Source organism: Rhinolophus sinicus, chromosome 16, assembly GCF_057876585.1.
Source record: "Rhinolophus sinicus isolate RSI-liver-muscle chromosome 16, RSI-T2T, whole genome shotgun sequence".
NCBI lineage: Eukaryota > Metazoa > Chordata > Mammalia > Chiroptera > Rhinolophidae > Rhinolophus > Rhinolophus sinicus.
Genome location: NC_142516.1, coordinates 187208090 through 187225138, shown reverse-complemented (window position 1 = coordinate 187225138; position 17049 = coordinate 187208090). Strand labels below are relative to the sequence as shown.

Below are 17049 nucleotides of genomic sequence, written 5' to 3'. Positions count from 1 at the left end.
ACTGTACAATACCGCTCCCTCTTCTAGAGCTAACGCCCACACTGTGTACTGAAGGAACCGCCCTGTCATTCGGAATCGACACTGTCAAGCCCATGCAGCCTGGGGGCCCCTGACACAAACAAGAACCAGGTGCCTCCTCATTTCGGATCGTTAATTAACCCAGGGCTGGGTGGGCGCTGAACCCAGTCAAGCCCGAGTCCTCCCAAGGAATTATCGCTTTCCAGGAGAGAAAACATTTTAAAATTTCAATACGCGGCTGTAGCATTCATATACCCTGGCCTGGGGATGGAGGTGGGTGCGCTTACCTTGCCCTGTCCCCAGGGAGGGGTGAGTAGCTGTGTCACCTTTCATTCCCAGCACAGGCCCTCAGAAGGCCCAGATCCTGAGCTCCCAATGTCAGGAGCCAGACAGCAGCGTTCACTCTGCCCCCAGGAAGCTCCAACAACCTGCTCCCTGGAGAGCAGGCCTTTTGCTCCTTTGTCTCCTGACCCCCTTAAGACAGGAAGCCCTTCTGTCTGGCCAGAGGGGCGTGTCTGTTGGTGAACCCCAGAAGAACGCATCCATTTCTCCGTACATGGCAGCTACACTAGGTCTCTGACACTCCATTTTGGAGCACCCGTGAGATCACTTTCTAAACGTGTTCCTGATGCAGAGGGGGCAGCTGGGATACAGCTCAGAGCCCTCTGGGGGGTGGGGGGTAGAATTGGGAAGTGTATAGATGCACTGCCAGAGAAGCCCCTCTGCCAGCAGGCAACCTCTACTTCACCTGAGGTCTTTGGGTCCACGGAGAAGATGAACTGGGTGACGAGCCTCAGACACAGCACAGAGCATGGGGCACCAGCATGGACAGAGGCCACTAACCAGGGCCCGGAGTGGAAGGCTGTCCTCCCTGGGGAGTTCCATGCATTTACAGAGGTCTTCTAAGTAACACACACACACACACACACACACACACACACACACACACCCCATATCAGGATACATAGACTGATTCATTCTTTTAAACAGCAGTCTTGCTATTGCAGATAATGTGCAATTAAAAACGACATGTCACTTTACATTTGTGCACGTATGTCTATAGGACAAATTCCTAGCAGTGGAACTTGGTATTTGGACAGTTCTGGTACATGTAATTTTTTATGGATATCAGCAAATTGTCCTCCAGAGGCACACTGATTTATATTCCTACCAGCCATGTGTGAGAGAATGCATTTCCCAACACAGGATGTTTTAACAATTTTTGATGTCTGCTTATCTATTCGGTGAAAATGACATCTTATTGTAGTTTAGTCTGCATTTCTTTTTTATGAGTAAGGCTGAGGTTCTTTCCATATACCGTGTTTCCCTGAAAATAAGACCTAGCCGGACAATCAGTTTTCATCAGATTCTCAACACCCAAAAGGTTAAAAAAATCTCTACCTCAGCAAATTAAGTATGCCGGGTATTATCTTAACTTTCTGGCCTTTACCTAAAAACGTATCTATACCCATAACCACCCGCATTTCCTTTTCTCTATTTTTGGAGGACGTGAGATTCCTCTTCCTGTTTATTCAAGGTCAACCCCTAGACATCGACCTTTAATTCCAGCCTTGCAGCTGGATTATTTTCTCTGTTACCCCAGCTCTCGCCTCCACTGCTCCATCCTTTCAAACTGGTCTCTCTCACTCCTCAACATACACATAACGTAACACCAGCAGCCCTCTGCTGCCTCTGTCTCTCTGTTCTGGTCTCAGCTCACTGACCCTTGGCGGGCCTGGTGACTCTCCTCTGATCTCACCATGTCCTGTGCGTGTCCCTGTCCTGTGCAGCCGCGCTGCACTGTTGTAGCTGTGTGTGTCTGTCTCTTCCATTAGGTTGTGAAGTTGAGGGCCACGACTCAGTCATTTTCGTGTCCGGCGCATTGTGGGAGCCCCGTAACTATCTGCAGACAGGAGTCAGCCAGTTTAATTGTTCTTCTCTAGACCTCCTTCTTCTCTATTATGTCTTTTCTTGAGGTATAGAAACCAGAAGAGAAAATAGTTTCTAGGTAGACACACCATCGTTTTGTCCAAATGTAGCACAATTTTTTTCCTTGTACTTCTGTTTTCTCATTTGATTTAAATGACTCCTGAACCCTTATCTGCATTACAATCGAGAACCCAAAGCACGTATTCTAATAAGTTTAATTTGCATTATTAACGCCTAAATTACGTCCTTACTGCCCACACGGAAGCGCAATTGCTTGCGAGGCGGTAAAAAGGAAGCTCATTTAAGAATAGTTACCTACGAAAGGGAAAAAACCCGCCTTTTATTCTCTTCAGAACGATCCATTTACAAATTACCTAACTGCGATGTGCAGGGGACCATCGGCATTACCGCGACATGTTCAGCTGCTGATTATAAACAAGCGTTTATTCAAGAACTACCTCCATTTGACAGCACTTTAAAAAATCCACTCCTAACTACTCCATGACAGGCTTTTTACTGATTGTAGTGTTTGTTTTTGTTTTTCCTTTTCAAATTTCTGTCCGATCCGAATATATTACCTTCTCTTGGTAACAATGCCTCCAGTTGCCTTTAGAGACCAGGACGGCACAGACCGGAAACCTGCCGAGTTAATGACGACGCTGAACTAGAAGTTGCTAACACCAGACGCCATCTTGGGCTTGAAGAAGCCAACGTGACTTTGCTTCCTACCCTGTTATATTGATTTTCTAGGGCTGCTGCCAAAAAATCACCACAAAACTTGGGAGCTTAAAAGTTGGTGGCTGTGAACAACAGATTCCGACATACGGGTGGGAGGGAAGGCTGTGGGAAACCCAGGCGTCCTCTTAAAGGGCCCTCGCACAGACATTCTCACTCCCAGGCACTCACCTTAGGCTCCAGCAGAGGGACAGTAACTCAGGGTGTGTCAGAGACACATGGGAGGCAGACTAAGTTGCGCTGCTTGGGGTTGAGGGCTGGCGGACAGTCGCCATTTCCGTGAGGAGGTCCTGCTCCTGTGCAGCAGGCGGGCAGGCAGGCGCCATCTTTCCTGTGTTGAGCCCGCCCCGCCTGGCCAAAGCTGAATCTGATTGGTCTGGTGAGCTCCAAAGCTGTTCTGCCGATTCAGCTGGGACCCTGCCCCACCCAACGCCCCAGAGGCCCTTTCTCAGTGAGCAGCCAGCCCCACCCGCATTGCACTCAGCACTGGCACCAAACCAGAATTTACACCAACCTGGTGACCACAACTCTTTGCACTCTAGTGACTCGCTGCTTCACCCAACGTGTGTACCGCATGAGGCTTTATCAGTGGCTGAGCCTTAAGGGAGCTGGCAGGTGGCAGCAGGCCTCGGGTTGCCTGGCATTTTGCAGAGCTACCTGAGGCCCTGTACCAGTGACAGATGTCTTTGGTTCACAGCGTGGCCTTTCCCACTCACCTCCAGGGCTAGCAGAGGCAGTGAACAACCACAGGTCCCTTTATAGCTCTTATTAAGTAGTCCCTGACCGATTACAGGCAGTGGGTGACCTGGGCCTGCACTGGAGCCCCTCCCAAGAGGCCCCAGAACCAACATACTTGGAGGTTGGCTTCAAATCCCACTCAGTGGGATAAGCCCCCCTCACCCCCCCACAGCAGCCTGTAAACTGTGGACGTGGCCAAACCCCACAGCCAATCAGCCTGAGTGTCAATCCCACCCACTGATGTGTCCATGGCAACCAAGGCTCAACTATAACAGGAGGGTACACAAAACCCACAGAAGGGACACTCCTGGACCACTGCAGGTGACAGGGGAGACTGTGCCACTGGGTGCCACAGGGCACCTACTACATAAGGCCACCTGGCCAAGACTGAGGCATGCAGCAGATCAACCTAATACACAGAAACAAACAGAGAGGCAGCCAAAATGAGGAAACAAAGAAATACATCCCAAAAGAAAGAACAGGAGAAAACTCCAAAAAAAGAACTAAACAAAACGAAGGCAAGCAACCTATCAGAGACAGAGCTCAAAACAATGGTTATAAGGATGCTCAAAAAACTTAGTGGAAACTTCAACAGACAGCCAAGCATAAAAAAGGACATAGAAACCATAAAAGAGAACTAGTCATAAGTGAAAAATACAATAACTGCAATGAAGAATGCACTAGAAAGAAACACCAGCAGACTAGATGAAGCAGAGGATCGAATCAGTGATTTGGAAGACAAGGTAGCAGAAAACACCCAGTCAGAACAGCAAAAAGAAAAAAGAATCCAAAAAAATGAGGGCAGTTTAAGAGACCTCTGGGACAACATCAAGAGTAACAACATTCCCATCATAAGAGTATCAGAAGGAGAAGACAGAAAACAAGAGACTGAGAACCTATTTGAAAAAATAATGACTGAAAGTTTTCCTAACCTGGTGAAGGAAATAGACATATAAGTCCAGGAGAACAGAGTCCCAAACAAGATGAACCCAAACAGGCCCACGCCAAGACACATTAAAACTAAAATGCATGGTGCCTGACATACAGCACGCCAGGCATTTCAATGTCTATTATTACTCTTATCACCAGCTGATGAGAATGTCAGTCTCTTATGAGGTCTGACAATTAAGTTCGTGAACTTGTTGCAATGATGTTGCTAACCTTTTTTGATATCACAGGGATTATTCATTATGAATTTGTACCAACTGGACAAACAGTTAACCAAGTTTACTATTTGGAAGTGCTGAAAAGGCTGCGGGAAAAAGTTAGATGACGTGAACTTTTCGCCAACAATTCATGGCTCTTGCATCACGACAATGCACCAGCTCACACAGCACTGTCTGTGAAGGAGTTTTTAGCCTGTAAACAAATAACTGGATTGGAACACCCTCCCTACTCACCTGAACTGGCCCCCAATGACTTCTTTCTTTACCCAAAGATAAAAGAAATAGTGAAAGGAAAACATTTTGATGACATTCAGGACATCAAGGGTAATACGACAACAGCTCTGATGGCCATTCCAGAAAGAGTTCCAAAATTGCTTTGAAGGGTGGACTAGGCACTGGCGTCAGTGCACAGCTTCCCAAGGGGAGGACTTCAAAGGTGACCATAGTGATATTCAGCAATGAGGTATGTAGCCCTGTTTCTAGGATAAGTTAGCAAACTTAATTGTCAGACCTCGTAGGATATTCTCTTCACCGATGTTGCCTGCTTCAGATAAGCTAATAATATTAAAACCAAACAAAAATAAAGAGCCACGACTTCTCAGATATAGATGAAACTTTATTTATACGTAAAAAAATTACACCTCAGGAATTCTTTTATAAAGTCTTTTAACTGTAAAGTTCAAAATGAAAAGGTTGAAAGGGGCAGCGTATAGCTTTTTAATTTTGTACATACTACACAGTTAATTTTTTAAACTGCAAAAAATATACCTCTCCTATAGTAAGAAATGCATGACCTTTCGTAACTGTAGATTTAAATCACATGATGGCATCAAAAGTCAAAGGAAAATAAGTTAACATTCTGAAATAGAATATTTGGCTTTGATGTTACATGGGTACTGTCTCTGACCACTTCCCTCCCTGGTAATTCTTCCTTAGACATATATAATAACTTAACAGAACTGTTTCCCAGCACTGCCATGGAAAAAGAGAGAAGTGATATGGGCTCTTGTAAATAGTCCAAAAACGATGTCTCAGATCACATATTTCTCATTAATAATATTATCATTATCCACCCTATCTAAGAAACAAAAGTGCCATAATGTTCTGGGATCAGATAATTTATATAATAACCGTTAATCTCTTCTGGAGCACGTAAGCCTCAGTACCATTTAAATCTCAACCTCTCTTCTTAAAAAACCCCATGAATTCAAAGAACCATTGAATGTTCAAGTGATTAAATGTCAAGTGATTGCTACATGCAAACAAGATGAAGAACTCTTAGTAAGACCATGGCTTTTACTTGAGAGCAGGGCTTAATTTAGACACTTTACACAATATAAAAAAGATTTATCTGATAAAACAGTCTTATTAGGGATTTAGCCATCATCTCTCACGTTTTGTCCCCCTTCACAATACCCCACTTGCTAAAACCACCATTTATTTACTAGTAATGTGGTAAATCTGAAGCGTCTAAATCTATTTCAGATGACAGTTTAGAAGTGGACAAAATCATATAATTTCAGGTACAATGAACTTAAATGTCACCTTCATCAGTAAAGAACATTAAAGTAGCTACTTCAATTTTGGAAATTACTGTTGCTCTTTTTCTTTTTAAGTTTCAAGAGGTCACAGTTCTATAAAACTTGGCTAAGAAGTGTAGGACATTAAAGAGTTCTTGTTAGAAAATGTCAACAATCTCAATTTTCTGCCAGATGGGTTGATTCAATCAGGCCTTTTGCAGCTCAGAAGAGGGGAGGGAATGGAATGAACACCTTTCCATTCTGTGCGAACAGCTATTTGGTTCTTTTATTGTCAGTGTTGTTTATACTGGGCCTTTTCTCTCCACGGGGCAGAAGACCTCTGGTCTGGACTCACATTTCATTAAAACTGGCCTCAGTGGGGCATGAAAGAGCATTAGATGAGAGGTGGCAGAAAGGGGGTAACTTGTGGAAAGTACTAGGCAGAAAGAAGAGGCTTTTCTCCTTTTTGCTAAGGTCATGGACACAGCAGGGGTGAGGGACGAAATAGTAAATAAATAATATAGAACTATCCCTTTCCCCTTAAGATGAAGAAAGCAAAGCAAAAGGAATTAGCCACAGATGTCATTTGTACTTTAAGAAATACCAAATTTCCCAAAAATATATTAGGAATTTATAGAAGAATGAGGAACTAGAAAACACGTCTTCCTTTCATCAGGGAAAAAAATTATAACAAAATTAAGTAACAGCAATGGATGCTGCTGCATCAAGTTTTGTGTTCAGAAATATCACTCACGAAAAATGACATCTTTCATCAAAAGGTAGCTCTGTTCAATTCTGCTTAGACGAGAAAGAAGCCTTTTCATGCATATGCTCAGGAGACTAATTCATCTTTTAACAGCAACACCCCTTGAGTCGCCTACAACTTACATTTGTTATGGAAAATATCACTGCCTTGCTATGAGTAGGAGAATCATTTGTACCATTATTTGAACAGTTTACTCAATTTTTCATAAAGCCTAAATGAACTAGAATCCGAATCTTTTCCCATTAAAACCTTGTGCTTCATCAAGACTAGGGCACAGGACTAGCAGAACAATTAGTATCAATTTGTAAGGAACTATCACTTACAAAATTTGAATTCGGGCTTTAACTATTTAGAATTTTCTATTTAACATCTTAAAGCATTCCAAACTTAAAATGCTCCCACTACGGTGGTTATGATTACAGTTTCATTTAAAAAAAAAGCCTATTCATGATTGATATGAATGATCTGTCCCCAATAAATTAGTTAAAATCTGTTAAACATAAATGGGTATAGTAAGATCAGGGTCAAGCAGAGGTTAAAGACTGTGCGAGATTTGGTTGAGGTCCCAGAGCTGAGCCGTGGACATCACACTGCTACTGGTTAATGACACATCTTGTCCCTCAGATTGCCTCCCCTAGGAATACTTATTCAAGTTGAAGAAACCAAAATAGTTTTTACCTAGCACATGAGGTAACACAGAGATCCCTCTTTCTGACTTAAAAACAAACAGACAAAACCCCCAAACAACAAATAAAAAGCCCTGAGTTAACAAGCAAACTTAACAAAACCGTCCTCCATATCTTCTATTTTCAAGGAAACGTGTATTGACCACAATTTGGAGGGAAAATCCAAATCATTTCAAATTCATGGGTTTACTGCAGGGACCCGGCACACTTGTCCAGGGCAGGTTAGCGATTTCTGACGTGGTAGAAACTCTGCGTAGTCCTGACTAGGTCTGAGAGGGCACTTGAGACACCACAAAAATTAGGATGCGGGGGGAAATCCTCTTAATTATCTGAAGAAAAGCCCATGCTTTCTCAGAAGCCAAAGACACATGAACTCCTACATAATAAACACTGATTTTATGTTTCCACATGACTTTAAAAAACAAACAGAACAAGGTAAGTCTGTATGGTTTTTAAGACTAAAGTAAGTAATCTCTAATCTTAGGAAACTCAAAACAAAGGAATAAAGGTAGACAGATAAAAGAGTATTATTCTTCAACTTTTCTTCATTGCACAGGGAAATCCCCCTAAGTAAGAATAAGAAAATTCAGTAAGTTGGGAAATATTTCTAACTTTAACTGTATTTCCCTTAAAGCCACATTTTAATATTGATGTAGGTTTCATACAATTCAAAAAATCATCAAGATGTTAAAAAGCAGCCTTAGCTTTTTGTGATTCCTTAATCACCATGATGAACCCTTGTCAGTTCGGGCGATAAATGAGTGATGTAACGGTTCTGAAAGTTCACGTCCCAAACCTTTAAAAGCAACGAACGTTTTCTAATTGTGATCCTGTTTAACACAAAGATACGAGCAAACCTCGTTTCTTCCTCCTTAAATAAAGCATGCATGTTTACCCAACCTTTAAACCACACTTTCCTTTGCCATTTTTCATAAACTAAACTTTTATTTCAGCATTTGTAATAGCAATGCCGTTAGCTTATTATGAGGACAGGCTACTTTTCCACAAACCACATTTTCAGCCCACAAAGGTTGAATTTTCAAAAATCAGTTTACTTATAGAAAAAGACTTGCAGGTTTATAATCTACTTCTTATGAAAAGAAATGGATTTTTGCACATAATCATTTATAGAAAAAAATGTATTTTTAGAAAAGTTCAAATTTATCAGTATGAAAATATACCTCACTGAAATATACTTACTTATAAAAACATACTGCCTTTGCCATGTGAAAATCTGGTGTTCAGTTCTCTAGATTTCTTGATTAGGGTTTTTTTCTGAGCTTCATCAAACCGATTAACCTTGAGATCCTTATCACGGTCAAATGGTATTCTTTCTTGGGGCTTATTTTTATCTTCAGCAGCCTTATTCTTTAATTTTTTATGATGAATGTCCATAAGAGATTCTGATCTTTTTGATTCCTGGGAAACGTAGAAATAAAGAAGAAAGTAGAAATAAAAATCTCAGTTTGTATAGATTACTGACAGAACATGATAGTGAAACAAAATAATTAAGGGTTAATGGTGAACATTAAAGGGGGTTATTTACAAACCCCAATAGGTTTTCAGAATCCGAGACAGCATCTATGAAGAAAATTTATATCAGAGGCTAATTCAATTCAACCAAAGCAAAATGAAGACATCTACTAACTACATACCACACACTCAAAAAAAGAGCAAGACAGAGAAGAAATCAATGTTTAAACAACCATAATGAAAAGCATTGTGTGTATATCAAAATTCAAGTACAAACCAAGAACACGGGTGAGAAAGAGCAATGACATCCTCACTTGGGAGCCTGATTACAGCTTCATGGATGTACTAGTCCGTGGAGCCTACATGGACAGGTGATTAGGAGGGGAAGGGGGTACAAGGCTAAAGCAAAAACAAGGGCAAACCAGACAAGTAACAGCACAGAGGAGACACAGTCCAAGGCCTGTGCAAGACATGCTGCCAGATGCCCTACACTGAGAGAATTTTCAGTTTTCTGTTTTTTCTCTTATCTGCCTCATTTTCTTTCTTCTTAGTTGGGGCAAGTGTTCACATTTTCACATACATCTAGTAGAATGAGGTCTGAGCAAAGGCAACTGGTTTTACAAATTAGAGATTCATTATAGACATTTCAGTATTGATTAAAGATAGAATGGCCCTGAATGGAAGAAGCAGGGAGTGGGATGCAGCCTTCACAGATGAATTTTCCCAAACATTGAAAAAATTAACACCTATCCTTCTCAAACTACTCCAAAAAATGCAAGAGGAGGGAAGGCTCTCAAGCTCATTTTGCGAGGCCAGCATTACCCTGGTTCCAAAACCAGACAAAGACATTACAAAAAAAAAAAATTATAGGCCAATATCACTGATGAGTATAGATGCAAAAATCCTCAACAAAATATTAGGAAACTGTATTCAGCAATACATTAAAAAGATCATACTCCACGATCAAGTGGGATTTATTCCTCGGATGCAAGGGTTGGTTCAATATCTATAAATCAATGAGATACACCACATAAATGAAATGAAGGATACAAATAATTTCAATTGATGCAGAAAAAACATTTGACAAAATCCAATATCCATTTATAATAAAAACTCTAAGCAAAGTGGGAATAGAGGGAACACACTTCATCAACATAATAAAGGCCACACATGACAAACTCACAGCCCACACATCATACTCAAAGTCAAAAGCTAAAAGAGTATTCCTTAAGGAACAAGACACCACTTTCACCACTTTTATTAAACTTTGTATTGGAAGTCCTAGCCACAGCAATCAGACAAGAAAAAGAAATAAAAGGCATCCATCCAAATTGGAAAAGAAGTAAAACTCATTATTTGCATATGACGATACAATATATAGGAAACTCTAAAAATTCCACAAAAAAAACTCTTAGAACTGATAAATGAATTTAGTAAAGTAACAAGATACAAATTAATATTCAGAAATTGGTTTCATTTTTATACACCAATAATGAACTATCAGAAAGAGAAATTAAGAAAACAATCCCATTTACAATTACATTAAAAAAAACACAAAAAACCTAGGAGTAAATTTAACTAAGGAGCTAAAAAAACCTGTACTTGGAAAACTATAAGACATTGAAGAAAGAAACTGAAGAAGATACAAATAAATGGAAGCATATACTGTACTCATGGATAGGAAGAATTAACATTGTTAAAATGTCCATACTACTCAAAGTAATCTATAGAGTCAATGCAATCCCTATCAAAATCCCAATGGCATTTTTCACAGAACTAGAACAAATAATCCTAAAATTTATATGGAGCCAAAAAAGACCCCGAATAGCCAAAGCAATCTTGATAAAGAAGAACAAAGTTGGAGGTATCATGCTATCTGCAAGGCTATAGTAATCAAAACAGCATGGACTAGCATAAAAACAGACACAGATCAATGGAACAGAATGGAGAACCCAGAAATAAATTCACACCTATACAGTCAATTAACCTATGACAAAGGAGGCAAGAACATACGATGGGGTAAAGACAGTCTCTTCAATAAATTGGGGTAGGGAAAACTGGACAAACAAATGCAAAAGAATGAAACTAATCACTTTTTTACACCATACAAAAGAATAAACTCAAAATGGATTAAAGACTTAAATGTAAGATCTGAAACAATAAAACTCCTAGAAGAAAAATAGGCAGGAAACTAACTCTCTGACACTGCTCTTAGTAATATTTTTTTTTTTTGGATATGTCTTCTTGGGCAAGGGAAACATAGGAAAAAATAAACAAATTGGACTACATCAAACTAAAAAGTTTTTGCATAGCAAAGGAAACCATCAAAATAACCCAAAACCAACTTACTGAATGGGAGAAAATACTTGCCAATGCTAAGAGGTTAATAGACAAAATTTATAAAGAACTCATACAACTCTATACCAAAAATACAAATAATCTGATAAAAAATGGGCAGAGGACCTGAATAGACACTTCTACAAAGAGGACATAGAGATGGGACTACAATAAACCACTGGGCTATTATAATCAATTCAAACAATTCAAGGTCTCAAATTTGTTATGAGAAAAGAAATGAACTGTTACATCAGTTCTTTCAGTTGTACTGTCTGGTCTGCACATTGTGCCGTACATGATCAAACTAGTGCTAGTACTATAAAAAAATAATAAAAAACCCAGAAGCAGTCAGTTCATTAAAAATCACACTGAAACCAATCCACGTACAGATCAATTTGCTAAGGGGCCAAGTCGCTGATTTACCAAATTTAATCATTTAATGAAAAATGTGTGTTTTATAACAATTTATAAAAGCCAGAGCAATTTATGTTGAATGGGATGGTTTTTTAGTAGCTCTTGAAAATTCATGCTAAGATTCCAGTTGTTCAGTATTCCTGTTGTCTTCATGATAATATTTTTAAAAGTGTTTGACTTATCAAGAGTTATAGGGTAGTTTAGTCTTAAGACTATGTTAATATTTGGAAAAGTATATCTCAGAAGTAACCAGAATTTCACCATGAGATTAGAACTCCAATTTTTTTGATGTATTTTAGAATCAATTGCAGACATCATTACGTAGACCCCTAAGTACTTTATCGCGCATTTCATTAACTAGAGTTCAATATTTGTCTACAATTTTTTCTTTTAAGGTAAATTTACACACAATGAAATGCACGATCTTAATATTACATTCACTAAGTTTTACAATTCAACCTTCTCTCAAGATTTGGAACAATTCCATCCCCCAGAAAGCTCCGCATGCCCCTTCCTAGTCAATCCCCACGTTCCCACTCCAACAACCACTATTCTGATTTTTGTCCATTGTAGATTTATTTTGCTTATTGTAGAGCTTCATATAAATGGAATCAGAGTATGGATTTGGGTAGGAAGTCTTGTGTAAGACATTTTTCACTCAATGCAACAACTTTGAGATTCATCTACGTTGTCATATTTACTTATATAATTTGTTCCTTTTTATCGCAGAGTGTATTTCATTGTATACACAGTTTGGCTTTCTTTTTCTTTGATGGACACCTGGGCTGTTCACAAATTAAGCTCTTAAGAATAAAGCACCTATGAAAATTGTTGTCCAAGTCTTTCTGAGGCTATTATGAATAAAGCATGTTCAAATCTTTGTGTGGACAGTTTTCATTTGTCTTGTATGTAAACATCCAGGGGTGGAGCTGCAGAGTCACAGGGAAGGTATATTCTTAGTTTTATAAGAAATGCCCATTTGGAAAAAGGCACAACTTGTGAATTTTCAACTATTCTTTTCTAACATAACTACTATGACTCTAAAATTTGTCTCTAAGTACCACTTTATATTGCTCCCACACATTTTGATATGCTGTAGTTTTGTATCATTCAAGTTTAGGTGTTTTCTAGCTTTTGTTATCATGTAATCTTTGATGCAAAGTTTAAACTTTGAATTTTTCTAATTTCTAGTTGTATAGGGCTTTTAAGTTTTCTGAATTTTAACTTAAATTTCTAGTGGTCAGAGAATATGGCTTGAATAATGGTGACTCTTTCAATTTTGTTACAGCGTGACTTTTGAGCTTGTCAGTTTTCATAAATGTTCCATGGGGATTGAGCTTTTGGTCACTTTCAAAAATGTCCCATGTGTGCGTCACTGTTTGTGGTACTGGTCTACCTATGTCCAGTAAGTAATTCTCACTATAGTTTTCATGTTTGTGGAACTTCTTACTAACTAATACCTTGGAAACAAAACAGAAGGTAATTTTCCTGAACACCTTTCAGGGCTCAGTGGGTTCAGTGATCACATTTATTCTTTGAGCTGGAATACCAGTTGTTCCCCTACCCCCACAAGTGAGAGAATAGAACAAAATAATGATATGAAAAATGAATACTGATTGTTCAGTTTATAAATTTATATTGAACCATATTTTAAAAATATTTTTTCTCCCATATTTAAATCTTTACATCAAACATTCCAAATCTGCTTATAATTTCAAAATGTATGGACTGAGGCTCTCTAGGAGTTCATGGGCTCTTTCTGATCATATGCTACTGATCTCTACAAATTAATTTTCTGATATATGACTTAAGTAAAAAAAAAAACCCACAAAAAACCAAAAACATTACATGAGATACATTAAAAAACAGTGTGAGATACACAAAAGGATTTTATATAAATATGTATACACAATAGAGTTGAATATTTTTCAGGACAGATGCATAGTAAAAGACTGAGATAAAGAGGGGACATGTAAAAGAAAGAGAAACAAGAAAAAGAACAAATGAAGAGCATTAAGACAGAAAAAAGGTATATAAGCGTATTTTATTCCCTTGACTTACATTGTATGAGGATACCTGCTCAGCCAATCTCTTTTCCCTTCCTGATAATACACGTTCTTCATCCTTCTTATTGAATGACTTCTTTGTTTCTTGTGTCTCCTGAGGAACAAACACAGATAACACGTTACTGAACCATATAATTAAGAGAAAACAAAAAAGAAATACTTTTTTTACTCAGATTGGGTAATCAGAGACTGAACAAAGTCAGGCTTGTTCAACCTCTTCCAATTAGAAATGTTAATATACTCGATAAGAGATCTGTTAGTGTTCTAAGATTTTCCTGAAAAAACCAAGAGGGGGAAAAAGAAAAAAACCCAACACTAGCCAATCAACGAACTGGAAGAACCACCTATGTCTCAAACTCAGAGATGAGTTTGACAAATAATGATGAAACGTAGAAGAGAAAATAAGGCTTACGAAGAAATCGTGTATTCGTTTTCAAAACTTGGAAAATAACTCTTGAGGGAAGAAATTACAAAAAAGAAGTAAAAGGTATACTGATTGGAAAAGAAGAAATAAAACCATGTTTATTCACAGATGACAAGACTGTCTATATAGAAAATTCCAGTGACTCAACAAAAAACTCCTGGAACTAGTAACCAATTAGAGCAAAGCTGCAGGATACAAGGTCAATATACAAAATATAACAACAAAGAACTGGAATTTGAAATAAAACAAACAAACAACCATTTACCATAGCACACACATAAAAATGAAGCATGTAAACTTCCAATAAAATTTAGTTAGAAAGAAAAAATTCTGGAGCACATAGTGTTGACCAGGAATGAAGAAGGCTCACATAAAAACACTGAATACCACTGTTCTCGAAGCATATTTTTATATTGTTGATATTTGCTGAAGAAAAACAGTGAGGCCCTTATATAATTTTTATCTTAATAATCGGCTGCAACAACATTGTATTTAATAAAGTACATTAAAAACATAGGAATAGCTCATGTCTTACTTTTCCATAAAAAATTTCCCAGAAAACTGATGTCTATTTGTAAATATTCAGAGAAAAACGATGTTATGGTAGATGGAGATAGAGACCTAACTATTTAAGAGTTAACAGACTAGTCAAGACTGGGAGATGAGAACATAACAGACCTTATTCAATTAATTTATGCATCACACTTCTGTTTCTCTCTAAAGAGCAATTTTACTTCTTTCAGGTAATGTAGACCGAGTGAATGTGAGAACATTAGTCGTATGGGAGATGTATGCTGGGGAATCAAATATAAACAAGTAGGCTGAAGTGGTGGACGCAGCCTATCAAAAAGGAAGTTTGGGGGGAAAAAAAGGAAACAACTAAGATCTGTTACAAAAATTAAAAATTAGTCATGAGCTTTACACAGGATCAAAACCACCAGACAACGAACAGCTCTGTGAAAGTACATAGTGTGGACCACAAACACGATAGGTCTGTTACCACATGCTGTAACATATAGCACCACATCCAATTTGAGGGGTGTTAATGATCCCTTTATGAGTCCACTGGAAGTAATGAACAAAACATTTCCAGCCCTGAAAAGAAGGATGAGATCTAAAGAACTCGGTCACAGGGCCTCAAATCACTTATGTCCAAATCGTACTGCTGAGTTTCCATTTGTTCCGTTTTCCTGTGGTATTTCCCTCTGAACAAGACTCCCTGCGTATCTGCCTGTAGGTTGACATCTACTCACCTACAGTGAGGAACGGAAGGGCAGAAAAACATGCCTAACTGTAGGCACAGATAAAAGGTCCATGTAAGCAAGGGGATTAATTGTAGTTTTGGAGACAATCTTAAAAGCTAAATGATAAAACAGCAGCAGTATGTTATTTTTACGAGACCAGTTAAGAAAGATTAGACAGGCCTTCCAACACTAGTCATTCCAAAGTGGGGCCCACGACTGTGCCCCGACTATCTTCTGTTGCCTCTTCTGCCCCCACGTGTGTTGGTTCATCTCATCTTTCTATCATAACGCTCAGATTTCCTTTAATCTTCAGGGTGAAAGAGAACTTATGAAGTCGCCACATATTCAGGATAGGGTGCTAAAATGTGGAGACTTCAACAAACTATCCACATTTTAAGAATAACACTACTTCACAAACAATTCTCCAGTAAAATGAAAGCTCCTTAAGGAGCCTTCTCGTTTTTCTATTACTACCTGCAAACAACAGAATGCCTATGCAGAGTTTATAGTTACAGAATGAAAACAGAAATCCTCATAATTCTAATGAACTAATGAACAAGATAAACCGAGTGAGGGGAATGAATTCAGTGTGCAATCGATTAAGTGTGGGGAGCCATGGTTGCAGTTAACTTTAAAGCCTTAATGGCTCAGTTTATACTTAACCTATTTCCTCCCCCTGAAGCAATTGTCTCTGCCTGCATCTGGAGAGTGCTTGCATGCTGCTCAGGAATGTGGTGGGAGTGGCCAGTTCCCAGAACAGAAGGCTGATGCCTATCAGGGCTATTGATAAGATAATTACATTTGGGAGTTTCAGTAAATTTTGTGTCTCCTGTGTTAAAGTTAAAGTTTCACTGTTAACTAGGTAATGCATTTTTGTACTTGTTAAACTGCACGTCCACAGAAGGTATAAATTCTGGGGACAGAATAAACTCAGGGTCTCCAGGAACACTGGGGTCCGCGATCGCCATCATCAAAGTGTGAGTGCCTTTTTTCATTCCCACTCCCCTTGTCAGGAACCGTTCGACTCGTGGCGGCTGGCCCGCTACAATTAAGTCAGAACCGACAAAGCTATAATCATAAGGTGCCAATTAGTCAAGTATTTAAGATGTGAATGGGACATGTTCATGGAATTAAAGCTTTTGGATGGAGTAAATGTAAGTAGTAGTGCTGGGGACATTGGTTTAACTCCTAGTTTACAATGAAATATTTCATAATAAATAGAAAAGATTCAAGAAAAGAAAATTTAAAAATAACAATGTATTTTATGCATACATTTTTTGGTATATACTTTGTAAATTGTTTAATATATTCGATTCAATATTTGTATATATTGTGAAATGATCCCCACAGCAAGCCTAGTTAACATCCGTCACCATACATAGTTACCATTTTTTCCCCTTGTGATGAGAACTTTCAAGATCCAGGGTCCTAGCTACTCTCAAATATGCAATACAAATATTAGTCACCATACCGTACATTACATCTCTACAACTTACTCATTCTATAACTGGAAATTTGTACTTTTTGGCCCCC

The 17049-nt window shown here is 38.7% G+C and overlaps 1 protein-coding gene across 2 annotated transcripts in view; it reads right to left on the bottom strand.

Annotated features, from left to right (window-relative positions):
• Positions 1-5181: 5181 nt before the first annotated feature.
• GPALPP1 (GPALPP motifs containing 1) overlaps positions 5182-17049 on the bottom strand; it is a 30534-nt gene continuing 18666 nt past the window's right edge. Inside the window, exons 7-9 of one of the 2 annotated variants that reach the window (XM_019756986.3) lie at positions 13844-13942; positions 8759-8977; positions 5182-8124 (exon numbers count right to left, since the gene is read on the bottom strand). In XM_019756986.3, the coding sequence (XP_019612545.3) occupies positions 8759-8977; positions 13844-13942 (318 nt within the window). In that variant the 3' untranslated portion in view covers positions 5182-8124. Of the gene's footprint in view, positions 8125-8243; positions 8355-8758; positions 8978-13843; positions 13943-17049 lie in introns of those variants that run through there. The other variant, XM_088793027.1, reaches the window with a different exon arrangement.